At 47.0% G+C, this 26,453-nt stretch overlaps 2 protein-coding genes and 21 non-coding genes across 23 annotated transcripts in view; 22 read left to right on the top strand and 1 right to left on the bottom strand.

The window, feature by feature from the left end:
- LOC135900500 (uncharacterized) overlaps positions 1-26,453 on the bottom strand; it is a 223,442-nt gene that overhangs the window by 64,855 nt on the left and 132,134 nt on the right. The window lies entirely within an intron of this gene.
- On the top strand, positions 2,764-2,837 carry TRNAT-AGU (transfer RNA threonine (anticodon AGU)). The gene has a single exon. It is a non-coding gene; the product is annotated as a tRNA-Thr (tRNA).
- On the top strand, positions 2,922-2,995 carry TRNAT-AGU (transfer RNA threonine (anticodon AGU)). Its single transcript has one exon. It is a non-coding gene; the product is annotated as a tRNA-Thr (tRNA).
- On the top strand, positions 6,679-6,752 carry TRNAT-AGU (transfer RNA threonine (anticodon AGU)). Its single transcript has one exon. It is a non-coding gene; the product is annotated as a tRNA-Thr (tRNA).
- Positions 6,837-6,910, top strand: TRNAT-AGU (transfer RNA threonine (anticodon AGU)). The gene has a single exon. It is a non-coding gene; the product is annotated as a tRNA-Thr (tRNA).
- On the top strand, positions 6,995-7,068 carry TRNAT-AGU (transfer RNA threonine (anticodon AGU)). Its single transcript has one exon. It is a non-coding gene; the product is annotated as a tRNA-Thr (tRNA).
- Positions 7,153-7,226, top strand: TRNAT-AGU (transfer RNA threonine (anticodon AGU)). The gene has a single exon. It is a non-coding gene; the product is annotated as a tRNA-Thr (tRNA).
- On the top strand, positions 12,271-12,344 carry TRNAT-AGU (transfer RNA threonine (anticodon AGU)). Its single transcript has one exon. It is a non-coding gene; the product is annotated as a tRNA-Thr (tRNA).
- On the top strand, positions 12,429-12,502 carry TRNAT-AGU (transfer RNA threonine (anticodon AGU)). Its single transcript has one exon. It is a non-coding gene; the product is annotated as a tRNA-Thr (tRNA).
- Positions 12,858-17,022, top strand: LOC139060426 (uncharacterized). The gene is made up of 2 exons (XM_070539559.1): positions 12,858-13,865; positions 16,767-17,022. Exon 1 carries the CDS (start codon positions 12,904-12,906, stop codon positions 13,843-13,845), a length of 942 nt encoding a protein of 313 aa, XP_070395660.1. The 5' UTR covers positions 12,858-12,903; the 3' UTR covers positions 13,846-13,865; positions 16,767-17,022.
- Positions 18,162-18,235, top strand: TRNAT-AGU (transfer RNA threonine (anticodon AGU)). The gene has a single exon. It is a non-coding gene; the product is annotated as a tRNA-Thr (tRNA).
- TRNAT-AGU (transfer RNA threonine (anticodon AGU)) lies at positions 18,320-18,393 on the top strand. The gene has a single exon. It is a non-coding gene; the product is annotated as a tRNA-Thr (tRNA).
- TRNAT-AGU (transfer RNA threonine (anticodon AGU)) lies at positions 18,478-18,551 on the top strand. The gene has a single exon. It is a non-coding gene; the product is annotated as a tRNA-Thr (tRNA).
- TRNAT-AGU (transfer RNA threonine (anticodon AGU)) lies at positions 18,636-18,709 on the top strand. Its single transcript has one exon. It is a non-coding gene; the product is annotated as a tRNA-Thr (tRNA).
- On the top strand, positions 18,794-18,867 carry TRNAT-AGU (transfer RNA threonine (anticodon AGU)). Its single transcript has one exon. It is a non-coding gene; the product is annotated as a tRNA-Thr (tRNA).
- On the top strand, positions 18,952-19,025 carry TRNAT-AGU (transfer RNA threonine (anticodon AGU)). The gene has a single exon. It is a non-coding gene; the product is annotated as a tRNA-Thr (tRNA).
- Positions 19,110-19,183, top strand: TRNAT-AGU (transfer RNA threonine (anticodon AGU)). The gene has a single exon. It is a non-coding gene; the product is annotated as a tRNA-Thr (tRNA).
- Positions 19,268-19,341, top strand: TRNAT-AGU (transfer RNA threonine (anticodon AGU)). Its single transcript has one exon. It is a non-coding gene; the product is annotated as a tRNA-Thr (tRNA).
- On the top strand, positions 19,426-19,499 carry TRNAT-AGU (transfer RNA threonine (anticodon AGU)). The gene has a single exon. It is a non-coding gene; the product is annotated as a tRNA-Thr (tRNA).
- On the top strand, positions 19,584-19,657 carry TRNAT-AGU (transfer RNA threonine (anticodon AGU)). The gene has a single exon. It is a non-coding gene; the product is annotated as a tRNA-Thr (tRNA).
- On the top strand, positions 19,742-19,815 carry TRNAT-AGU (transfer RNA threonine (anticodon AGU)). The gene has a single exon. It is a non-coding gene; the product is annotated as a tRNA-Thr (tRNA).
- Positions 19,900-19,973, top strand: TRNAT-AGU (transfer RNA threonine (anticodon AGU)). Its single transcript has one exon. It is a non-coding gene; the product is annotated as a tRNA-Thr (tRNA).
- On the top strand, positions 20,058-20,131 carry TRNAT-AGU (transfer RNA threonine (anticodon AGU)). Its single transcript has one exon. It is a non-coding gene; the product is annotated as a tRNA-Thr (tRNA).

Here is a 26,453-nt window from a genome sequence, read left to right as displayed (position 1 = left end):
AGTTGGAACTTGTGGAAATTAAACGATACACTGTTGGATGATGAAATTTTTGTTAAAAAAGTAAAGGAAAGGATAGATGAAATATGTTCGGTTGAATCTTCCAATTCCACAGCGCTTTGGGAGCAATTTAAAAATGAAGTAAATATTGCGGCGATTGAACGAGCTTGCGTGCGGCGCAGCATTGAAAAACAGCAAGAGAAAGAACTTAGGAGCACGCTAGATTATATGATTGCGGTTGAGAGTGCTAACCCTGGACACTTTAGCAAGGAACTACGTGACCTTAAAAGTAAGCTCGAAGTTATAGATGAAAAGAAATATCGTGGAGCGATCGTCAGAGCACGGGCTGAAAGACTATGGCTAGGGGAAACGCCTACTAAGCGGGCACTCGGGGAAGAAAAAAGGCAAGCAGTAAAAAAAGAGATAAAAGAAATAAGATATAAAAACGTTGTGACGCGCGACAAGGAACTGATAGAGAAAGCGTTTGTTGAATGCTATCGAAAACTACTAAACCCAAAAATAAAAGATACAGAAGCCTTTCGAAACGAATTTTTGTCGCTCATGCCAAGGCTAGGCGATGAAGTAACACAAACGCTTGAACGGCCAATTAGTCTGAATGAAGTAAAACAGGCCATTGATGAACCAAGCACTGGCAAAGCACCTGGGCCTGATGGACTAGGGGCTGCCATTTACAAATGCTTCAAGGAAGAACTGGCACAAGTGTTACATCGCGTGATAAATTAGTGCTATGAACAAAAAAGAGCACCTTTATCTTTTAGAAAATGTCATGTAGTACTCATTCCAAAATCGGATGATCCCAGGAAATTGTTGGATGTTGAGGCCTATCGACCTATAAGTCTTACAAATGTAGACTACAAAATATTTACGAAGGTGCTAGCCAAGAGATTGCAGAGCGTTATCACACACCTCGTATTACCTCACCAGACATGTGGCATCAAAGGAAGGACAATCTACACAAATATACACACCGCTAGAACTATCCTAGAATGCTGTGACATGACTCAAGCTAACATAGCTATGATACAACTGGATATTCAGAAAGCATATGATAGAGTTAATTATGACATACTACAGTTATTACTAGAACATTGTAATGTAGGTAGCGTTATCAAGGAGGGCATCAAGATGGTGTATGAAGAGTGTGCAGTAAACCTTATAATTAACAACACCGTAAGTGAAAACATTCCAGTACTGTCAGGTATAAAACAAGGGTGTGCGTGTTCGTCTCTTCTTTTTGCACTTTATTTGGAACCCTTATGTTTAAAAATTCGCCTAAATAGAATGGTGCATGGTTACTCCTTTTATGCTACTTAAGTAAAGATACTGGCATATGCCGATGATATAGCCATATTCTGCAAAGACAAAGACAGTATTAAAGAAGCTGTTAAAGAAGCTACATCATTCTGTAATGCTACAGGAAGTGCCATTAGCTGGGATAAATCTCTGGGCATTTGGCATGGAAATTGGGGGCAAACGCCGGAGGCGTATGCAAACATGAGATGGACAACTATTCCTGCTAGATACTTGGGGGTTCCTCTCCAACATTATGGAAATACTGCAGAATACTGGGCAGGAGAGAAAGAAAGGCTCAAGGATCAGTCTGAAAAATGGGGAGGGCATAACTTTTCTATGTTTTCCCGCGCTACAGTCTGTAATGTGTTTTTTGCTGCAAAAGTGTTTTATGTACTTCAAGTGTTCAGTATGAGCAGAACTTGTGTCCAAAAATTACACAGAGTGTTTGCCACCTATATATGGAATTCTACCTGGGAACGCACCAGTCGGTTAATTGTTCCTTTCGGTACGACACGGAGGGCTTGGTCTGTGTCATTTATTTTTGAAACAAATAGTTTCAAGGTTTTTCTTTCTGAGATACCAAAGCGATGTTTTCTTGCGTACTGTTATACACATGAGGCTGTGTAATCATATCCCGGATTATATTGTCTCATCAAATGTAGATACGCGTGGAACACTGAGCAGTTTTTGGCGCGAAATAGTGTGTGCATATCAAGTACTGAAGCCACGGTTTTCCTTAGAATATTTGAGCGCAGTGGCACGTAAACAATTGTACAAAGATCTAATTGATGTGTTTTTACCACTACCGTTGTACCGCTCCATCTATCAACTAGGACCAGAAAGAGACGTATTAAAACGAGTTCGAAAAATGCCAGTACGAGCGTCATCTAAATCATTCTTTTTCCAACTGCACACGGGCACGCTCGCTGTAAAACCATGGCTTCAAAGCAAAGCTATCTTCGCCCCATGGGGATTACACTGCCTGATATGTCCAAAGGAGGAAACGATAGAACACATCTTTTTGGACTGTCACGATGCTGTTTTCTTGTGGGACATCCTTAAACGGACACTTCAGAAAGATTTGCCAGTAACATCCTTTGGTATCCGATTCTTGCCATGTGAAGAGCCAGATGAAATGCCATGCGACATGTTCATGTTACTGTGTTTGCATAGTGTGTGGAAAACGAGAATGGCGGTCAGAAATGCGAATGTCGACGCAAGATCGGCCATGCAAAACTTCAGTGAAAACTGTGTGTACATACGAGATATTCTCAAAATCCAGAGGAACCCACCGGATTGGATACCTGTGCTTGATAAGCTGGCTTCTCTGAAGCCATTTTAGCTTCACACTCCAGCCATGAAAAGGCTCACGCGTCTTTTATTGTACTTGTAAAATTGTGTTTATGAGTTCTGTGTTTGGAAGTTCCAAACCGGTAATACAGAAAAAAAAACGGCGCCGTGGCTTAGTTGGTTAAAGCGACTGTGTAGTAAACAGGAGATCATGAGTTCGAATCTCACCGGTGCCTCGATTTATTTATTTTGCCCTTTTCCTATGGTGCACAGGACAATACCGGCTATTGCGTTGAACGCGCAAAAGAGCGCACTGCGACGGCGCCGTGGCTTAGTTGGTTAAAGCGCCTGTCTAGTAAACAGGAGATCGTGAGTTCGAATCTCACCGGTGCCTCGATTTATTTATTTTGCCCTTTTCCTATGGTGCACAGGACAATACCGGCTATTGCGTTGAACGCGAAAAAGAGCGCCCTGCGACGGCGCCGTGGCTTCATTCTGCTTCCGGCAGCCGAGCTGAGCGGTCAGCAGAATCATGGGCTCCAGTGGAGCAGCGACAGCGGCCACTTCTGGCCGCGGATCCAGGCTAAACGACGATAAGGATTATGCCTTTATTTTGCCGCAACTGCCTAAAGGACAAGTTGTTATTAACACCGTCTTTTTGCACGGTGATGTACGTGCCAGACCCTATAAGGTGGAAGATTTCCGAGACGCCCTTCTGCCGACGGGCCTGCTGCCTGATGTGGTATGCATAGGGGCGTACCAGATCAACCACATCTGGGCAGTGGCCCTCAGCGATGCGACTGCCACAAAGAGGCTTCTGGACCTTAAGGAACTTCAAGTTAAGGGACGACGGTGCGTAATCGTTGACCCGCAGGATCAGCAGGTGAAGCTAAGACTTCATTGCCTGCTGTACGGCGTTGCCGACGAGGACGTTCGGACGGCATTCGCGGCTTTCGGCAAGGTGGAGGAGGTGAGCCGGGAGCGGTGGCGCGTCGAGGGCATGGCAACGAAGACCTCAACCACCAGGACCGTCATTCTCAAATTGAAAAGCGGCATGAAAGTGGAGGACCTGCCACATCAGATACGCGTCGGCGGCGAGTTGGCCTTGGTCGTCGTACCCGGTCGACCGATGCAGTGCCTGCGCTGCCACGGCACGGGACACGTCCGCCGTGAGTGCAGAGTCCCCCGCTGTACGTTATGCAGACGTTTCGGCCACGTCGACGCTGACTGCGTAAGGTCTTATGCCACCGTAACAGGCCCAGTAGCTAGCGACGTTGCGGCAGAGCACGTCATGGACGTGGCCGAAGCGGAGGACGCTGCTAAAGGAACGCTAGACGCGGTCTCGACAGCGACAGCCAGTGGGACGACGAGTTCGGCCGTAGACAGCAAGGTGGCTGAGCCTGCCCTGAAGCCGAGTGGGACGGCACAGGTCGCGACCGCTATGGGCCCGTCTACGCGGAGCAGGAGTGAAGACTCGCTCGACAACGGCACGACGGCGATGCAGCAGGACGGGGCCGTCCTTGACGGCGACCGGACTTCGACTCCTGGTGCCCCAGTCAAGCGCCCCCATGACCAGACTAAGGACCGCAACGACAGTGGGACCAGCACCAGCGAAGGGCCGCCGACAAAGACACCACTTGGGAGGCGGACGAGCTTGAAACCGAAGCCGAATGTCCCACCTGAGAGAAAGCCTGCGGACAAAGTGCCGTCCACAAGCAACGGCGGGAAACCGGGAGGTCCCGGAGGCGGCTAGCCGAGGGCTAGTCGTGAACGGTAAGCACCATGCTCCGGGCCTACTTTTCTCTTTAGCTCAACATGGCTCAGATACCGTGCCTTAACATTGCCACTTTAAACGTGAGAGGGTTGGCGGCTAGTCGTAGGCAAAGTCAGGTCCTACGGTTGGTCACTGACCACGATGTCGACGTACTAGCCGTCCAGGAAACTAAGGTTGACGGGGAGGAGGAGACCGGGAGCATGGTGCGCCGTTTCACGACTAGGTATTTTGCGGTGGTAAGCCATGCGTTAGGCACGGCTGGTGGGTGCATTCTTTTTGTGAAGAAACTGCCTGGACTGGAAATTCAAAGTACCTTTTCTTGTCAGTCCGGAAGGATTGTTTTTTGCGATATTGTTTTGTGCGAATTTCAGTTCCGCATCATATGCGTATATGCACCCAATTCAGTGGAAGAGCGTGCCCGTTTCTTTTCGAACCTTTCGCAGCATGTTCGATGCGATAAGCGCGTTATGCTGTTAGGCGACTTCAATTGTGTAATGAGCGCTAGAGACAGAGCCAATAATGCCGGTGTGCGTGACAGAAGCAGTGAAGTCTTGTCAAAACTAATCAGTGAAAATGAACTCGATGACGTTTTTGAGTGTCTGGAAGGGGGGCGTGACGTGACTTTTACACGTTTTCAGGGCAGTAGCCATGCACGGTTGGACCGAATCTACATTTCGCTGGATACAATTCCAAGCTGCCACGGTTTTTCTGTAGTGCCCGTATCGTTCTCAGATCATTGTCTCGTAATATGTAATGTCGGTATAGGGAAACGCAAACATGAGTTTAATTGGGAGATGTGGAAAATGAATGCCTTGTTATTAAATGATGAATCTTTTGTAAAGGCAGTACGGGATGCCATTAATGGAATACGAGAAGATGCAGCTGAAACAATAGCTGAAAAGTGGGAATGTTTTAAACAAGAAGTTAAAATGAAAGCCTTAGAAAGGTCAAGCTGCCTCAAATTTGAGAGGGAATATAAAGAAAAGGGTTTGCGAACACTACTTCAGCAGCTGATAACTCTTGAGTGCAGAGAGCCTGGTCTGTACAAAGACGATGTGCGGAGCGTCAAGGAAAAGCTGGAACAGTTCGATAAAGAACGCTATCAAGGTGCCATCGTGCGAGCACGAGCAGATGCATTAGCGGCGGGGGAGACGCCCACAAAAAGGGCGCTTGGACTCGAGAAGGCGCACGGACGGCGAAACCATGTCGATAAGATTTTAATGAACGGGGTTGTTGTCGACGACAACGAAAGCATAGGACGCGCCTTCTTTCAGTATTACCAGTCGCTCTTTGCATTTCAGGCAGCGAATGTAGAGAGTTTCAAAGCCGATTTTCTTCAGCGGATGCCGAGACTGGGAGATGACGCTAAAGAACGATTGGAAGGCAACATTACCGAGCACGAAGTTGAAAAGGCAATCGACGATTTGAACTCAGGCAAGTCGCCCGGGCCTGATGGACTCTGTGCGGGGTTATATAAGGCTTTCAAAAGAGAACTGGCCCCATTGTTAGCCGATGTGTTTAATGAAGCGTACGAGAAGAAATTATTGCCCCCATCTTTTGGTAATTACCTTTGCGAAGTGAAAAGGAAAAGATTGTATAGAGATGTGTGTGATATTGTTTTTCCAGTGCCGTTATACAGAGCCATTTACAGTGGAGGGCCAGGACTTGATGTACTTAAACGGGTAAAACGCATGGAGGTGCCACCAGGAGTAAAAACCTTTTTTTTTTAAGCTTCACACCGGAACGCTCTCCGTGAAGACTTTCATGGAAGAGCGAGGATGTATCGTACCACGGGGAAGCCCTTGCTTGATCTGCAAAAAGCAGGAAACCATAGATCGTTTTCTTAGAATGTTGGGAGGGCTTTTTTTCTGGGACGTCTTAAAGCGAACCCTGAAAAAAGAGTTACCGGTGGACCCCCAAGGGATAAGGTATCTGACAATTAAGGATGATGATGGGGTTCCATATGATTTTATTATGTTAAACGCTCTCCACTGTATATGGCGGGCTCGTATGGCAGGGTACTACTGTGATCCTGACGCTAGGCCCGCTCGCGCTTATTTCAGAGAATGTATGACACGATTTATAGAAATACAGAAAATGCAACAATGTGTTCCGGAATGGCTGTGGAGGCTAGAACCTCTGACAGCCATGAAGGAATTTTAAGTTGACAACGCCTGTCCAATAGGGACAGACGGCTTTTGTTGTACGATTTGACTCTTTCCTTTCTTTCTTTTTTTTTGTTTGTATTGCAATTGTAATACTGTAATATGTTGAAACTGCACGTGGCAATAAAAAAAAAAGACGACGCCGTGGCTTAGTTGGTTAAAGTGCCTGTCTAGTAAACAGGAGATCGTGAGTTCGAATCTCACCGGTGCCTCGTTTTATTTATTTTGCCCTTTTTCTATGGTGCACAGGACAATACCGGCTATTGCGTTGAACGCGAAAAAGAGCGCCCTGCGACGGCGCCGTGGCTTAGTTGGTTAAAGCGCCCGTCTAGTAAACAGGAGATCGTGAGTTCGAATCTCACCGGTGCCTCGATTTATTTATTTTGCCCTTTTTCTATGGTGCACAGGACAATACCGGCTATTGCGTTGAACGCGAAAAAGAGCGCCCTGCGACGGCGCCGTGGCTTAGTTGGTTAAAGCGCCCGTCTAGTAAACAGGAGATCGTGAGTTCGAATCTCACCGGTGCCTCGATTTATTTATTTTGCCCTTTTTCTATGGTGCACAGGACAATACCGGCTATTGCGTTGAACGCGAAAAAGAGCGCCCTGCGACGGCGCCGTGGCTTAGTTGGTTAAAGCGCCCGTCTAGTAAACAGGAGATCGTGAGTTCGAATCTCACCGGTGCCTCGATTTATTTATTTTGCCCTTTTTCTATGGTGCACAGGACAATACCGGCTATTGCGTTGAACGCGCAAAAGAGCGCACTGCGACGGCGCCGTGGCTTAGTTGATTCTACTTCCGGCCGTGATAGCAAACGGACGTGTGTGGAATGTGCTCCGCCGGAGCGGTATCAGCGGCCCAGTCGGGCCGCGGAAACACGTTTTTTGCTGATGAAGCCCTGGACTATCAAGTTATTCTGCCGTCGCTGCCAACAGGTGCGTCTGCAGCGAATACTGTTTTTCTTCACGGGGATTTCAAAGCCAGGCCTTACCGTGTAGAAGACTTTCGCGACACGTTGGTTCATCTCGGAGTGCTTCCTGAAGTGATAGCTTTGGGGGCGTTCCAGATGAACCATGTTTGGGCCGTCACATTTAAAAGTGCAGAAGCTACGAAGAAGATGGTAGGAATTGGGGAAGTTCTGGTCAAGGAGAAACGGTGCCTTGTGGTTGACCCCGAAAATCAAGAAGTGCGCATCAAGCTTTACTGGGTGCTACATAATGTTCCGGACGAAGAAGTGCGCTCTGCTCTAGCACCGTACGGGAAAACAAGCGATATCTACAAGGAGCGCTGGCGAGTGCACGGAATAGCTGACAAAGGCTCGTCTACGCGCACGGTTGGTCTAAAGCTCAAGCCTGGTGTAACTCTAGAAGATTTACCCCATCAGTTGCGGGTTGCAGGAATCATGGCTCTACTCGTTGCACCGGGACGCCCACCGCTATGCTTGAGGTGCCATGCCACAGGCCATATCAGGCGCGACTGCCGGGTACCGCGTTGTGCCAAATGTCGGCGATATGGCCACGATGAAAGCGTCTGCGTGCGAACCTACGCAAACGTGGCCGGAGTCAAAGCAAGCGATGAACTGTCGACGGAACATCTAATGGACGAGGCAGACGCGGCCGAAACTACCACCGAGGCTAGCTCGCGAACTATTGGTGCAGCAAACGTGTCACATGTGAAGCAAAAGGCTGCAGTCATTATTGCGGAAGAAACAGCCATCGCTTCAACAGAGGCTGTAGAGACACTGGCGATGGGCTCTCCAACGAGCCAACACATTGCACCTGACGCGAGTGTCGAGCAAAGCCCTGAGACTACGGACGTCATTATGGCAAGTACCAGCAGCCCTGCACCAAAACGACTCCATGAGGATGGCAAGGAAGGGCACAAGACCAACCAGAATGCAACGGATGAGCCGCCTGTGAAAACGACACCCCATCGAAGGACTACATTTAAACCCGCACCGAAAATACCGCTCGAGCCACGGCCCGAGCGGAAACCGCCGGCCCCGCCGGCGACGTGACAAGGTGTCGAGCCTTCTTTTTTTCCAACCGGACACTATCAGCAGAAGGGACCGGAAAGACAGTGCGTTGACGTCGTCACGGCGAGGTCTAAATTCTAATCGAAATGGCTGGAACGACTGGGATTTTCTATAAAAATGTGAGTGTTTTGCCGTCTTGTGATAAGCAAGGGATACTATGCGGTTTGTGTTTATAAAAAAAAATGGCTGTTACTCTCCAAACGCCTCTTTATGTAGGCACTCTTAACGTGCGGGGCCTGTCGACACGGAGAAAACAATACCAGCTGAGTCGACTTTTTATGGAAAATGAATTGGACGTAATTGCCATACAGGAAACGAAGATCGAAAGTCAGGAAGGAACAAACCGCATGGTTGAACCTTATAGGGCGTACTACAATGTATGCGTTGCGCATGCAGTAGGTACAGCCGGTGGTTGTGCGCTGTTCCTGAGGCACACCACAGGCATATCTGTTGATAGTGTGTACGCGTGTGACACTGGACGACTTATTGTATGCGACATAACGTTGCAAGCCTAGAAGTTCCGAATAGGTTGTTTACATGCCCCAAATGCATCAAGTGAACGCCGATTGTTTTTCGAAAGTGTTGAACATTATCTAAATTGTGACAGGGCAATTATAATGATGGGGGACTTTAATTGCGTAACCAGAGTAGAAGACAGGACAAGAGATACACCGATACGAGATGCGAGTGTGTGGGTTCTAAATGCGCTGACTGAAGGTCACCTGTTAGAAGATGTATGGTGCTTCCTGTCAAATGGCACATTGCCTCGGTTTACCCACTACCAGGGGGACAGCCACGCTAGATTAGATCGTATTTATGTTTCGGCAGATTTGGCACCCGTCTGCAATAAGTATGACATTAAACACGTTTTCTTTAGCGACCATAGTTTGGTTGTGTGTGCGCTCGGTCCGAGGAAACCGGCGAAATTTAACTGGCAGCTGTGGAAATTCAATGTTAAACTCCTCAATGATGAGGTATATATGAAGGAAACAAAAGGAAAAATTGGAGACCTACTAGCAAATGAACCGGAGTGTTATGCGGAGGCATGGGAACATTTTAAGGAAAACGCAAAAATCTCAGCCATCGAAAGAGCCGGGGCATTGCGGAGGAAGCAAAACAAAGAAGAAACTGAGCTCCAAAGCCAGCTTGATTTTTATTTAAATGCAGAAGCTACAGCTCCGGGTAACTTTGCCAGAGAAATAAAAGAAATTAAAAACAAACTAGAAATTATTGATACAGAAAAGTACAGGGGCGCAGTTGTACGAGCGCGTGCGGAAAAAATGTATATGGGTGAAGCCCCGACCAAACGCGCTCTATGAGATGAAAAAAGCTATGCGTCGCGCAACGAAATAAAAGCGACAATGTACAGAGATGAAGTTGTGGTAGACGAGGAACTGATACGTCGGGCATTTGTTGATTATTATCGTGATTTAGTAGGTCACGAACCACAGATTGCGGAAGGTTTTCAAAGCGATTTCTTGAGACACATGCCAAAACTTGAAGCAGAAGTTAAAACGAATCTCGAAGCACCAATCAGCGTTGCAGAACTTGAGGCGGCAATCGATGAATTGAGTACAGGGAAATCGCCAGGCCCTGATGGTTTTGGCTCAGAATTCTACAAGGCTTTTAAAACGGAGATAGCAGTTGTCCCGCATAACGTAATAAAGGAGGCATACAGAACAAAGAAGTTGCCTCCTTCTTTCAGGCAGAGCCATGTTGTACTTTTTCCAAACACAGAGGATCCAGCTGCCTTGCTTTCTGTACGAGCGTATCGACCGATAACCCTAACGAACACGGACTACAAGATATTAGCCAAAGTTTTGGGTAGGAGACTGCAAAGTGTTATAACCAGGCTTGTGGGGCCGCATCAGACTTGCGGCATAAAAGGAAGGTCCATTGTAACAAACGTACACGTGGCTAGAACCGTCCTGGAGTGCTGTGATGCGTACTGCGGGAAGGTCGCCATGGTACAACTGGATTTAGAGAAGGCATTCGACAGAGTTGTGCATAAAGTCCTTTTAAACATTCTAGAACACATCAATGTCGGTAAGGTCCTATCTGAAGGTATAGAAATGTGTTACGCAGACATTTCTAGCAGGATTAAAATTAATAAATCATTAACTGCCAGTTTCCAGATAAAGTCCTCTGTTAGGCAAGGATGCCCTTTGTCTCCTTTACTGTTCGCGCTGTACCTGGAGCCTTTCTGTTTGAAAATCATGTCATCGAGTGCAATAAAACGTTTTAGGTTGAGCACAAGCGAGGTTAAGCTACTTACGTACGCTGACGATATTGCAGTTTTCTGTTCTGGCCAAGACAATGTCAGGAAAGCCATCAGTGTGGCGAACAGTTTTTGTAAAGTGACCGGAAGCGTTATCAACTGGAGCAAATCTTTGGGCTTTTGGCATGGGGATTGGGACGATACCCCGAACGTCTTTGAAAGCATGCAGTGGACGGTTTCGCCAACGAAATACCTCGGGGTTCCTTTAAATTACTACAAAGACACTAGTGATTATTGGAGAAATGAAGCGGAACAAATAAAAGAAAAATCGACCAAATTTGGAGGGAGAGACTTATCTATATTTGCAAGGTCAACAGTATGTAACCTTTTTCTTGTAGCCAAGATTTGGTACGTTCTGCAAGTTCTGTGTGCGACGAGAGCAAGCATTCAAAGACTCCACAGAGTGCTAGCAGTGTATATATGGGGATCAACTTGGGAACGTACAAGCCGCACAAATTTATTCCGGTCAGTGAAAAGTGGCGGACTGGGCTTGGCGCATTTGTTTCTAAAACAGGTAGTGTCCAGATTTCTCTTTATGCGAGAGCAAAGCAATGCTTTGTTACGTACTGTGATTCAAATGCGATTGTGTGACGTTATGCCAGCGTTTATTGTGTCGTCTGATCGGGTTGATGGGCCGAAAGTACGAGGCTTCCTGCGAGGAGTCGTCTGGTCTTACGAGTTCCTCGCAGCACGGTTCTCATTACAGTATCTAAGCAATGTCACACGAAAGAAACTGTACAAAGATGTTGTTGATGTATGTATGCCAGAACCACTGTATCGCACCATGTTGTCAACAGGAGCAGGCAAAGACGTACTGAAAAGGGTGAAGCGGATGCCAGTACGGTCCACAGTGAAAACGTTCTTCTTTTACTTGCACACCGGAACTCTGCCCGTTAAACCGAGGTTAGAGAAGAAGGGTATCTTCGTGCCTTGGACGATAAACTGCTTATTGTGCAAGCAACCAGAAACTATCGACCATAATTTTCTTGATTGTGTAGATGCCACCTTCTTATGGGACATACTGCAACGTACTTTAAAAAAAGAGTTACCGATTACCCCATATGGCATCCGCTTCCTCCCAACCGATAATGACGAAGGAGTGCCGCATGACATGTTTATGGCTTTATGTCTTCACAGCATCTGGAAAACGAGAATGGCAGTGTATCATGCAGATATGAACGCACAGCCAGCCAGAGAGTACTTCAAAGAAAGTATTGCGTTTATTCGTGAGATGTATAAAGCACAGATTGATCCACCAGCATGGATACCTGTATTAGATGCTCTTGTAAACCTGAAGCGCTCTTAAATACCCACGCTTACCCAAAGCGGGCAAGCGTTTTTAATTACCTTATGTAGTGTGGATTTGTGATTGTATCGCTTTGTTTCATTCCTGAGAAAGGTAATAATATAAAAAAAAAGGCGCCGTGGCTTAGTTGGTTAAAGCGCCTGTCTAGTAAACGGGAGATCGTGAGTTCGAATCTCACCGGTGCCTCGATTTATTTATTTTGCCCTTTTTCTATGGTGCACAGGACAATACCGGCTATTGCGTTGAACGCGCAAAAGAGCGCACTGCGACGGCGCCGTGGCTTAGTTGGTTAAAGTGCCTGTCTAGTAAACAGGAGATCATGAGTTCGAATCACACCGGTGCCTCGATTTATTTATTTTGCCCTTTTCCTATGGTACACAGGACAATACCGGCTATTGCGTTGAACGCGAAAAAGAGCGTCCTGCGACGGCGCCGTGGCTTAGTTGGTTACATTCTACTTCCGGCCACCGAGCGTGACGGACGCTGAATCATGAGCTCCGTTGGAGCGGCGATTGCGGCCCTTGCTAGCCGCGGTAACAGGAACCAAGAAGGAGAAGATTACCCTTTTGTTTTGCCACAACTGCCAACAGGACGCATCGTCACCAATACGGTATTCCTGCATGGCGACGTGCGAGCACGGCCTTACAGAGTCGAAGATTTCAGGGACGCTCTTGCTCTGGCCGGTATGCTGTCGGAAGTTGTTGCACTCGGTGCCTACCAGATTAACCACGTCTGGGCGGTTACCATGTCCAATGCAGACGCTACCAAGAAGCTACTAGCCTTGAAGGAAATGACAGTAAAGGGGCGTCGCTGCGTCGTAGTGGACCCACAGGATCGGCAAGTGAAGTTACGCCTTCATTGGCTTATTCATGGTGTAGCTGATGATGACGTGCGTACAGCGCTTGCCGCTTTTGGAAAGGTGGAAGACGTGCAGCGTGAGCGTTGGCGCGTTCCGGGAGTCCACGACAAGAACTCGACCACCCGGACGGTGCTGTTGAAGTTGAAAACTGGGTTGAAGTTGAAGGACCTACCCCACCAGGTACGGTTCGCTGGAGAACTTGCACTAGTGGTTGCTCCGGGTCGCCCAATGCAGTGCCTTCGCTGTCAGGGCTCTGGACATGTCCGGCGAGACTGCAAAGTACCCCGGTGCACGATATGTCGGCGATATGGACACGAAGACGGTCAGTGCACGCGGTCCTACGCCACAGCTACTGGGCAAGGTGTCAACCAGTACACCGAGAAGCATCTGATGGATGTGAGCGAAGCCGAGGAGGCAGCGAAAGGATGCGGAGACCTGGAAGCCCATAAGGAGCAGACCAGCGAAAAGACACCGGAAGGCAAGCAAAGCCAGTCGACAACGGAGGCTCCAGCCAAGCAGCCAGCAGCAGAGACCGGTCCCGCAACATCACCTGCGCCCGCGGACGAGGACACAATGGAAAGCATTCAAACAGAAGGCTTCGACGCTGAGTCAACTAAGACGGGTATGCCAAACAGCCAGGCCTCCAACCCCAGAATTAGCCCGGCCGTCAAACGGCCGCTTGAAGGAACGGCCAACCAGCAGCCGCCCACGGGGAGACGCCCCAGCCTTAAACCACGGCCAAATGTCAAAACGGAGAGGAAGGCCACTCCCGAGCTGCCGAAGCAGCACCAAGACACTGGGCAACCGGGCGGATCCGAAGGCGTCTAGCGGTACGCTAGACGTGCGAGGTAAGCGTCATGCTTCGGGTCCTATAACCTCGATTGAAAAAACATGGCACACAAGCTGTCGTTTAGTTTGGCAACGTTAAATGTTCGAGGCCTGGCCGCAAAGAAAAAGCAGAACCAAGTGTATAGATTGTTGGCGGACCACGACCTCGACATTTTGGCCGTGCAAGAAACAAAAGTTGAAGGGGAGGAGGAGACCCGAAGCATGATGCTTCGCTTTACGTCTCGTTATTATGTGGCAGTGAGTCATGCGGTGGGCAAGTCAGCGGGATGCCTACTATTTTTGAAAACGTTAGCGGGCCTTGTGGTAGATAATGTTCATTCATGCCAAAGTGGCAGATTGGTCGTCGTTGATTTTCATTATAGTGAGGTCAATTGGAGGGTAATATGTGTTTACACGCCGAACGGTACAGAAGAGAGGCACAGATTTTTTCTTGGCATTGCGCAGTATCTGAGTAAAGACAAACATGTTCTTATGCTGGGAGATTTTAACTGCGTTTTGAACACTCGAGACCGAAGCAACGAGCGCGGGTATAAAGATAAAAGCAGCCAGCTATTGTCACGGTTAATTGCAGAACATGATGTAGATGATGTAGCAGAATGCCTTGAGGGAGCGAGAGAAGTGCAGTTTACGCATTTTCAAGGACTGAGTCACGCTCGCCTTGACCGTATTTATGTGTCGATCGAGATACTACCATTGTGCAACCAGTATCATGTAGAACCCGTGTCGTTCTCGGACCACTGTCTAGTTAAATGTCTGATGGGAAGCAAGGAAAAACAAAACACATTTTCATGGGATTTGTGGAAAATAAACGTAAAGCTCCTGAGCGACGAATGTTTTATTCAAGCTGTGAAAGAGGCGATAGACGATATGAAAACAGAACGGATGCCCAGTGTTGGCGCACAATGGGACTTATTAAAGCAACATGTCAAAATGAAAGCCATAGAGCGATCTAGCTGCCTTAAGTATGACGAAAAAGTCCAAGAAAGAAATTTAAGAACGATGCTCGAAAGGCACGTTAAGCTTGAGGGTCGAGAGCCGGGCAAGTTTAAAGACGACATCCGTAGCATAAAACAGAAACTCGAAGTGATGGACGAAGAACGCTATCGGGGAGCGCTCGTGCGGGCCAGAGCCGAGGCTTGGGCTGCCGGGGAGACGCCCACAAAGCGAGCGCTGGGAATCGAAAAGGCCCATGCTCGCCGCAAGCACATCGACGTGATAGAGGAAAACGGTGTTGAGATTACCGATACAGAGGACATAGGCGAAGCGTTTTTTCGATTCTATGAAAGGCTGTTTGCCCATAAATCAGTAGATGTGGAAGGTTTTAAAACAACATTCTTAGAACGCATGCCGCGGCTGTCAGAAGAAAGAAAAGCAGTTCTCGAAGCACCGATATCAATAGCAGAAATAGAAAAGGCGATAGATGATCTTAACCCTGGCAAGTCGCCCGGGCCGGATGGTCTGAGCGCGGCATTTTACAAAGCATTCAAACAAGACCTTTCCTCTGAGTTGAAAGATGTCTTTGATGAGGCATTTGAGTTGGGAGCGTTGCCTCTGTCATTCTCCCAAGCACATACTGTGCTCATTCCAAAAACAGAGAAAAAGGATAAGCTAAGACTTGTGACCTCATACAGACCAATTTCACTAACTAACTGTGATTATAAAATATTTATGAAAATATTGGCTGGCAGACTTCAGACAGTTATAACGCAGATTGTAGGATCCCATCAAACCTGTGGTATTAAGGGTCGCTCTATCTTTACTAATATTCATTCTATGAGGTGTGTACTTGAGTGTTGTGATGCCTATCGGTCGGCTGTCGCAATCCTTCAGCTTGACCTAGAAAAGGCATTCGATTGTGTACCTCATGCCATTTTGTTTGCCATACTTGAACATGTTAATTTAGGCTCAATCATCACAGACGGTATATCCATAGCGTATCGAAACTGCAAAACGCGCCTCATAGTCAGCAACAGATTGGGGGGCCCAGTTGAGGTCCAGCGGAGTGTGCGTCAAGGGTGCCCAGCGAGTCCGCTCTTATTTTGTATTTATATTGAAACGTTATGTCTAGCAATTATTGAAAATGACCGGGTTCATGGTTTCTGATTACATGCGTCGGAGGTAAAGCTCTTGGCGTATGCTGATGATATAGCTGTGTGTTGTACGGAAAAAGAGAGTCTTCTGGAGGCTGTTGCGGTAGTAAGAAGGTTTGGGGAAGTGACGGGGAGCCTTGTGAATTGGGAAAAGTGCCTGGGGTTCTGGCATGGCGAGTGGCCGTCAGCCCCCAACATATTTGCTAACGTGAAATGGGTTGAAACACCAGTAAAGTACCTCGGTGTTCCACTTGAAAATTATAAGAAAACAGATGATTTATGGTTAGAAAACGTGAAAGAAACACGAGAAAAGGCGGAGAGGTGGAAAGGGGCTCATCTCTCAATTTTCGCCAGAGCGACAGTGTGCAATTTATTTTTTGTTAGTAAAGTATGGTATATTATGCAAGTGTTGTATTGTTCGCGAGTGTATGTGCAGAAGTTCCATGGAGTTTTTGCTGTCTTTATTTGGGCGTCCAGCTGGGAACGATGCAACCGTACGAATCTTTTTCGGCGAGTGAAAGATGGGGGCTTGGGTCTGGTACACCTTTTCGTGCGACAGCTTGTAAATAGATTTTGTTTCTTTCGTGACGTCAACGACCCGTTCTTAAGAGCGGTGTGTCAAGTGCGACTTTGTAATGCGTTACCAGAGTTTGTTATCAGCAGTCAAATAATGCCTGGTACTCTATTCGGTTTTTTTTAAAGAGATAGTAGCGAGTGTCCGCTTTTTGACAGTACGGTTCTCGAATGACTATCTGTTCAGTGTAAAAAGAAAGAAATTGTACAGTGACCTGTGTGATGTTATTTTTCCAGTGCCTATGTACAGATCCATATACAGTGGAGGTCAAGGTAACAATGTTTTAAAACGCGTAAAAAGAATGGATGTGCAGCCAGGAGTGAAATCTTTTTTCTTCAAGCTTCACACGGGCACTCTGACAGTGAGAACGTTTTTGGAAGAACGCGGTTTTTACATGCCGTGGGGTTCCAACTGCCTGATTTGCAAAAAACCAGAAACAGTAGACCATGTGTTCCTGCATTGTTGGGCGGGGGTGTTTTTTTGGGATGTCCTCCAAAGAACCATTAAGAAAGATTTTCCGTTGGATCCGTACGGCATCAGATTTCTGCCATTAGATAATGAGGACGGCGTCCCATTTGACCTCATCATGCTCACAGGCCTCTACTGTATATGGCGAGCCCGAATGGAGGGCTTCTATTGTGACCCAGACGCACGGCCTGCGCGCCTGCATTTCCGTGAACACATGTCACGCTTTATTGAAGTAAAAAAAGGCGAAGTTGTTGTACCTGACTGGCTACCGAGGATTGAAGCATTGGCATTCCTCAAAGAATTTTAATAGACAAAGTCAGCCAAGTTGTGCTGGTCGCTTTATTACAGAATGTTTCATTTTCTACATGGAGCGTGGAATATTTTATTTATTTTGTTTGTTTTGGTTGTGTTGCTCATAAGATGTACGAGTATGTGAAAGCGTTGAGAACTGGCAATAAAGAAAAAAAAGGCTTAGTTGGTTAAAGCGCCTGTCTAGTAAACAGGAGATCGTGAGTTCGAATCTCACCGGTGCCTCGATTTATTTATTTTGCCCTTTTTCTATGGTGCACAGGACAATACCGGCTATTGCGTTGAACGCGCAAAAGAGCGCACTACGACGGCGCCGTGGCTTAGTTCATGGCTGCAGGAGAAGGGGATCTTTGTATCCTGGAGTGTGAATTGCCAGATATGTAAGAAACCGGAGACAATGGAGCATATTTTTCTGGAGTGCAGGGACTCAGTCTTCCTTTGGGACATTCTACAAAGGACACTAAAAAAAGAATTTCCTTTAACACCTTTTGGAATCCGTTTTTTACCGTTTGAAGAGACAGAAGGCGTGCCATGTGATATGGTGATGTTACTCTGCATGCACAGCGTGTGGAAAACACGAATGGCGGTGCGTAATGATGATGTTGACGCAAAACCGGCCAAAGAATATTTTGCTGAAAATGTATTGTACATTCGCGAAGCGTTTAAAGCGCTCAGCGAACCACCTGAGTGGTTAACAGCATTTGAACAGCTTGCAAACATTCAGCCTTTTTAAACCAAAATTAAACGACAAGGTACACCCGCACATTGAACCGTCTTTTTTGTTTTGTAATCGCAGCGGAGAATAGCTGTGAATCGTGTATTTGTTATAAAACAGGCAATAAAGAAAAAAAAAAGGCGCCGTGGCTTAGTTGGTTAAAGTGCCTGTCTAGTAAACAGGAGATCGTGAGTTCGAATCTCACCGGTGCCTCGATTTATTTATTTTGCCCTTTTCCTATGGTGTACAGGACAATACCGGCTATTGCGTTGAACGCGAAAAAGAGCGTCCTGCGACGGCGCCGTGGCTTAGTTGGTTAAAGTGCCTGTCTAGTAAACAGGAGATCGTGAGTTCGAATTTCACCGGTGCCTCGATTTATTTATTTTGCCCTTTTTCTATGGTGCACAGGACAATACCGGCTATTGCGTTGAACGCGAAAAAGAGCGCCCTGCGACGGTGTCGTGGCTTAGTTGGTTAAAGCGCCTGTCTAGTAAACAGGAGATCGTGAGTTCGAATTTCACCGGTGCCTCGATTTATTTATTTTGCCCTTTTTCTATGGTGCACAGGACAATACCGGCTATTGCGTTGAACGCGAAAAAGAGCGTCCTGCGACGGCGCCGTGGCTTAGTTGGTTAAAGTGCCTGTCTAGTAAACAGGAGATCGTGAGTTCGAATTTCACCGGTGCCTCGATTTATTTATTTTGCCCTTTTTCTATGGTGCACAGGACAATACGGGCTATTGCGTTGAACGCGAAAAAGAGCGCCCTGCGACGGTGCCGTGGCTTAGTTGGTTAAAGCGCCTGTCTAGTAAACAGGAGATCGTGAGTTCGAATTTCACCGGTGCCTCGATTTATTTATTTTGCCCTTTTTCTATGGTGCACAGGACAATACCGGCTATTGCGTTGAACGCTAAAAAGAGCGTCCTGCGACGGCGCCGTGGCTTAGTTGGTTAAAGTGCCTGTCTAGTAAACAGGAGATCGTGAGTTCGAATTTCACCGGTGCCTCGATTTATTTATTTTGCCCTTTTTCTATGGTGCACAGGACAATACCGGCTATTGCGTTGAACGCGAAAAAGAGCGCCCTGCGACGGTGCCGTGGCTTAGTTGGTTAAAGCGCCTGTCTAGTAAACAGGAGATCGTGAGTTCGAATTTCACCGGTGCCTCGATTTATTTATTTTGCCCTTTTTCTATGCTGCACAGGACAATACCGGCTATTGCGTTGAACGCGAAAAAGAGCGTCCTGCGACGGCGCCGTGGCTTAGTTGGTTAAAGTGCCTGTCTAGTAAACAGGAGATCGTGAGTTCGAATTTCACCGGTGCCTCGATTTATTTATTTTGCCCTTTTTCTATGGTGCACAGGACAATACCGGCTATTGCGTTGAACGCGAAAAAGAGCGCCTTGCGACGGTGCCGTGGCTTAGTTGGTTAAAGCGCCTGTCTAGTAAACAGGAGATCGTGAGTTCGAATCTCACCGGTGCCTCGATTTATTTATTTTGCCCTTTTTCTATGGTGCACAGGACAATACCGGCTATTGCGTTGAACGCGAAAAAGAGCGCCCTGCGACGGTGCCGTGGCTTAGTTGGTTAAAGCGCCTGTCTAGTAAACAGGAGATCGTGAGTTCGAATTTCACCGGTGCCTCGATTTATTTATTTTGCCCTTTTTCTATGGTGCACAGGACAATACCGGCTATTGCGTTGAACGCGAAAAAGAGCGCCTTGCGACGGTGCCGTGGCTTAGTTGGTTAAAGCGCCTGTCTAGTAAACAGGAGATCGTGAGTTCGAATCTCACCGGTGCCTCGATTTATTTATTTTGCCCTTTTTCTATGGTGCACAGGACAATACCGGCTATTGCGTTGAACGCGAAAAAGAGCGCCCTGCGACGGTGCCGTGGCTTAGTTGGTTAAAGCGCCTGTCTAGTAAACAGGAGATCGTGAGTTCGAATTTCACCGGTGCCTCGATTTATTTATTTTGCCCTTTTTCTATGGTGCACAGGACAATACCGGCTATTGCGTTGAACGCGAAAAAGAGCGCCCTGCGACGGTGCCGTGGCTTAGTTGGTTAAAGCGCCTGTCTAGTAAACAGGAGATCGTGAGTTCGAATCTCACCGGTGCCTCGATTTATTTATTTTGCCCTTTTCCTATGGTGCACAGGACAATACCGGCGATTACGTTGAACGCGCGAAAGAGCGCACTGCGACGGCGCTATGGCTTAATTCATTCCACTTCCGGCCACCGTTGTGTTCGAACGTGGGTAACATGGGCTCCCAAGGAGCGGATTCAGCGGCCCCTTCAAACCGCGGAAACAGGTCTTTTGCTTCAGTCGACCAGGACTACCAAGTTGTATTGCCTCAACTTCCGACAGGTTAGGTTGTTACGGATACCATTTTTCTTCATGCGGACTTACGTGCGCGCCCATACCGAGTGGAAGATTTTCGCGATGCCTTGGAAAATCGTGGAGCGCTTCCCGACGTTATCGCTTTGGGGGCGTACAGGATGAATCACGTTTGGGCCGTGACATTCAAGAGCGCTGAAGCAACGAAGAAAATGTTGCCAAACGGGGAATTCCGAGGGAAGAGTCGCCGGTGCCTGGTTGTTAACCCCAACGACCAAGGCTTACGAATGAAACTGCACTGGCTTCTTTACGGGGTCAGGGATGATGAAGTGCGTGCGGCCATGGCTCCGTATGGTAAGGTTACGGAAGTAACGAACGAAAAATGGCACGTACATGGTATCACGGAAAGAGCATCGACAACCGGCCTAGTGGCCATGAAATTGGGAACCGGAGTCACTATCGACGACCTACCCCACCAGTTTCGTCTAGGAAGCAAACTCGCCCTAGCTGTTGTGCCGAACCGAGCACCATTATGCCTCCGTTGCAACACCACCAGCCACATTCGACGTGACTGCCGTGTGCCTCGCTGTTCCCAGTGTAGGCGCTTCGGCCACACCGACCTAAACTGCGTGACCACATATGCGAGCATCACCGGAAAAGCAACGAAGGACGCGGATGCAGAGCTCATGATGGATGAAACAGACGCCGAAGACGCCGCTGGTGGGCGAAAGCAGGCCGACACAAAGAGCGCAAATAAAGAAGTTGCCCCTACCGACGCGTGGAAAGGTGTTTTTGCTGATAACACCACACCCTAGAGAAACGGAGTCCCTGTGTTGGGGGAAACACAAGAGGCGGACAAAGTCAAACCCGTAGAAGCAGAGTTGGGTGAGGAAGCAGAAGCCGACGCACAGCCCATGGAACTTGAGCCTGGTGCTTCAACCAAGAGACTGCGCGATGATGCAGGCAACGAAATGGGCAAGCCCAGTGCAAGTAGCGGAGAAGAACCGCCCACCAAGACAGTCGTGAAGACTGGCCTTCAATTGGGCAGACGACCCAGCTTCAAACCGAAACCTAACCTCCCTCCTGACCGGAAAGCTGAGTGAAATAGGCCCTCGTAACAACGAGGGTCAACGCATAGAGCAGCGATTCCACCACTTACGAACACCGAGCACCTATCATGGCGTTAACCCCCTAGCAACAGAACCACAGTGGCATCGACCCGAGAACTGCTGGCTGGACGCGACGTTGCCCGTCGCCGGAAAGAATGAGCCGTGTGACAACATAAAAGACCGAGGTAAACTCCATGCGGTCCACCTGTTTCGGATTAACCATGACACTTAACCTTAAGAAGCCCCTTTGTCTAGGCACTTTAAATGTTCGCGGTTTGGCAAGCAGGAGACACCAGTACCAATTAAGTCGGCTTTTTCAAGAAAATGATTTAGATATTGTCGCCGTGCAAGAGACAAAGGTGGAAGACCAGGAAAAGACAGACCGGGTGCTGCAACCATTTAGAGCAATGTATAACGTCTGCGTGTGTCATGCGGTTGGAACTTCTGGAGGCTGCGCACTCTTTATTCGTAACAGTGCTGGTATTGTAGAGGAACAAATTATTATATGTGGAACTGGCCGATTTGTCATAATTGATTTTTCGTTTTCTGGCTTTAAGTGGCGCATTTTGTGCGTGTATGCTCCAAATGATGAATGTGCACGTAGAATTTTTTTTCAACAGCTAGAAGAATACCTGAAGTGCGAGCGATACCTTATATTGATGGGGAATTTCAACTGTGTTTGCAGAGCACAAGACCGAGCTGAACAAATGAAACGAAGGGATACGAGCGCACAGTTTTCGAACGTACTTGTGAATGATTATGAATTGGAAGATGTCGGTATTCTGTTATCGACAGGCAAAGATTCCGTTTATACGCACTATCAAGGTAAAAGTCATGCGCGATTAGACCGAGCTTATATTGCAATGCAGCTCGTGCCATTGTGTCAAAGTTACGAGATTAAATATGTATCGTTTTCTGATCACAGTCTACTGACGTTTGATTTAGGGAAAAAACGAAAAGAAACGAAATTTAAATGGAATCTTTGGAAGTTTAATACCAAACTGCTCGATGATGAAAGCTTTATCAGAGATATAAGTGAAATGATTAATTCCTCTATGACAGCGCAAACTAATCATTGTATTAAAACATGGGAAACTCTGAAAACTGATGTTAAGGTAAAAGCGATAGGAAAAGCAACTGCGCTGCGCCGCAAGGAAAAACAAGAAGAAAAAGAATTAACTAACGAACTAGAATTTCTCATGTCTACAGAATGTCAGAACGCTGGATCTTGCATGAAGCAGATAAAAGAAACAAAAAGTAAGCTCGAACTTACGGACCAAGAATGATACAAGGGAGCCATGGTACGAGCGCGAGCGGAACGGTTGTGGAATGGGGAAACGCCTACGAAATGGGCGCTAAGTGACGAAAAGAGATACGGGACAAAAAATGAAATACAAACAATAATATATCAAAACGAGGAAACGTCCGAACCCACAGTGATAGAGCGAGCATTCGTAGATTATTATCGTGAACTGCTTGGGAGCAAGAAAAAAATACTAGAAGGGTTTGAGCGAGATTTTCATCTTACGCCACGTCTAGAAGATGACATTAAAGCAAGCCTGGAATTTACAATCACATTGCGAGAAATTGAAGACGCTATAGATGGACTTGGCGCAGGAAAGGCTCCCGGGTCTGATGGTTTAGGTGCGCCCTTTTACAAGGCTTTCAAATGTCAGCTCAGGCAATTATTGCATAATGTCTTCAAGGAAATGTATGCGACACAGCGAATGCCGCCATCGTTCCGAACCGCTCATACAGTGCTAATCCCTAAGTGCGAGGATCCGGTTAAACTGTTGTCAGTAAAGTCTTATCGAGCAATAAGCCTCACGAACTGTGATTACAAAATATTCACGAAAGTGTTAGCATACAGACTTCAACTTCAAAGCGTTGTAACGCGACTAGTGGGACCGCATCAAACATGTGGAATCAAGGGCAGAACAATTTCCACCAATACACATGTAGCTCGCTGTGTTCTTGTGTGCTGTGATGCTCTCTCATGTCGGGTTGCAGTGTTGCAACTAGAGTTGGAGAAAGCGTTTGACAATGTGTCACATGAAGTACTATTTTCAATATTCGAATATGTTAATGTCACCGGACTGATATCATCATCATCATCATCATTAGCCTGGTTACGCCCACTGCAGGGCAAAGGCCTCTCCCATACTTCTCCAACTACCCCAGTGATGTACTAATTGTGCCCATGCCGTGCCTCCAAACTTCTTAATCTCATCCGCCCACCTAACTCTCTGCCGCCCCCTACTACGCATCCCTTCTCTTGGTATCCAGTCCGTAACCCTTAATGACCATCGGTTATCTTCCCTCCTCATTACATGTCCTGCCCATGCCCATTTCTTTTTCTTGATTTCAACTAAGATGTCATTAACTCGCGTTTGTTCCCTCACCCAATGTTCTCTTTTCTTATCCCTTAACGTTACACCTATCATTCTTCTTTCCATAGCTCGTTGCGTCGTCCTCAATTTGAGTAGAACCCTTTTCGTAAGCCTCCAGGTTTCTGCCCCGTAGGTGAGTACTGGTAAGACACAGCTATTATATACTTTTCTCGTGGAGGTTAATGGCAACCTGCTGTTCATGATCTGAGAATGCCTGCCAAATGCCCCCCAGCCCATTCTTATTCTTCTGATTACTTCCGTCTCATGATCCGCATCCGCCGTCACAACCTGCCCTAAGTAGATGTATTCCCTGACGACTTCCAGTGCCTAGCTGCCTATTGTAAATTGCTGTTCTCTCCCGAGATTGTTAAGCATCACTTTAGTTTTCTGCAGATGAATTTTTAGGCCAACTCTTCTGCTTTGCCTCTCCAGGTCAGTGAGCATGCATTGCAATTGGTCCCCTGAGTTACTAAGCAAGGCAATATCATCAGCGAATCGAAAGTTACTAAGGTATTCTCCATTGACTTTTATCCCCAATTCTTCCCAATCCAGATCTCTGAATACCTCCTGTAAAGACGCTGTGAATAGCATTGGAGAAATCGTATCTCCCTGCCTGACGCCTTTCTTTATTGGGATTTTGTTGCTTGCTTTATGGAGAACTATGGTGGCTGTGGAGCCGCTATAGATATATTCTAGTATTTTTACATACGGCTCGTCTACACCCTGATTCCGTAATGCCTCCATGACTGCTGAGGTTTCGACAGAATCAAACGCTTTCTCGTAATCAATGAAAGCTATATATAAGGGTTGGTTATATTCCGCACATTTCTCTATCACCTGATTGATAGTGTGAATATGATCTATTGTTGAGTAGCCTTTACGGAATCCTGCCTGGTCTTTTGCTTGACAGAAGTCTAAGGTGCTCCCGATTCTATTTGCGATTACCTTAGTAAATAGTTTGTAGGCAACGGACAGTAAGCTGATCGGTCTACAATTTTTCAGGTCTTTGGCGTCCCCTTTCTTATGGATTAGGATTATGTTAGCGTTCTTGCAAGATTCCAGTACGCTCGAGGTCATGAGGCATTGCGTATACAGGGTGGCCAGTTTCTCAAGAACAATCTGCCCACCATCCTTCAGTAAATCTGCTGTTACCTGATCCTCACCAGCTGCCTTCCCCCTTTGCATATCTCCCAAGGCTTTCTTTACTTCTTCCGGCGTTACCTGTGGGATTTCGAATTCCTCTAGACTATTTTCTCTTTCATTATTGTCGTGGTGGCACTGGTACTGTATAAATCTCTATAGAACTCCTCAGCCACTTGAACTATCTCATCCACATTTGTAATGATATTGCCGGCTTTGTCTCTTAACGTATACATCTGATTCTTGCCAATTCATAGTTTCTTCTTCACTGTTTTTAGGCTTCCTCCGTTCCTGAGAGCATGTTCAATTCTATCCATGTTATAATTCCTTATGTCAGCTATCTTACGGTTGTTGATTAACTTCGAAAGTTCTGCCAGTTCTATTCTAGCTGTAGGGTTAGATGCTTTCATACATTGGCGTTTCTTGATCAGATCTTTCGTTTCCTGCGATAGTTTGCTGGTATCCTGCCTAACGGAGTTACCACCGACTTTCATTGCACACTCCTTAATGATGCCCACAAGATTGTCGTTCATTGCTTCAACACTAAGGTCCCCTTCCTGAGTTAAAGCCGAATACCTGTTCTGTAGCTTGATCTGGAATTCCTCTATTTTCCCTCTTACCGCTAACTAATTAATCGGCTTCTTATGTACCAGTTTCTTCCGTTCCCTCCTCAGGTCTAGGCTAATTCGAGTTCTTACCATCCTGTGGTCACTGCAGCGCACCTTGCCGAGCACGTCCACATCTTGTATGATGCCACGCTTGGCGCAGAATATGTAGTCTATTTCATTTCTAGTCTCGCCATTCCGGCTCCTCCACGTCCACTTTCGGCTATCCCGCTTGCGGAAGAAAGTATTCATTATCCTCATATTATTCTGTTCCGCAAACTCTACTAATAACTCTCCCCTGATATTCCTAGTGCCTATGCCATATTCCCCCACTGCCTTGTCTCCAGCCTGCCTCTTGCCTACCTTAGCATTGAAGTCGTCCATTAGTATAGTGCATTTATTTTTCACTCTACCCATCGCCGATTCCACGTCTTCATAGAAGCTTTCGACTTCCTGGTCATCATGACTGGATGTAGGGGCGTATGCCTGTACAATCTTCATTTTGTACCTCTTATTAAGTTTAACAACAAGACCTGCCACCCTCTCGTTAATGCTATAGAATTCCTGTATGTTACCAGCTATATTTTTATTAATCAGGAATCCGACTCCTAGTTCTCTTCTCTCCGCCAAGCCCCGGTAGCACAGGACGTGCCCGCTTTTTAGCACAGTATAAGCTTCTTTTGGCCTCCTAACTTCACTGAGCCCTATTATATCCCATTTACTGCCCTCTAATTCCTCCAATAGCACTGCTAGACTCGCCTCACTAGATAATGTTCTAGCGTTAAACGTTGCCAGGTTCATATTCCAATGGCGGCCTGTCCGGAGCCAGTGACTCTTAGCACCCTCTGATGCGTTGCAGG

The sequence above is a fragment of the Dermacentor albipictus genome, chromosome 5 (assembly GCF_038994185.2).
Source record: "Dermacentor albipictus isolate Rhodes 1998 colony chromosome 5, USDA_Dalb.pri_finalv2, whole genome shotgun sequence".
Lineage (NCBI taxonomy): Eukaryota > Metazoa > Arthropoda > Arachnida > Ixodida > Ixodidae > Dermacentor > Dermacentor albipictus.
Note: the sequence above shows the minus strand (reverse complement) of the source record. Positions and strands in the feature narration are given on the sequence as shown.

Coding starts and splice junctions, on each gene's coding strand:
- LOC139060426 (XM_070539559.1), top strand. CDS start 12,904: ATGTCCAATGCAGACGCTACCAAGAAGCTACTAGCCTTGAAGGAAATG.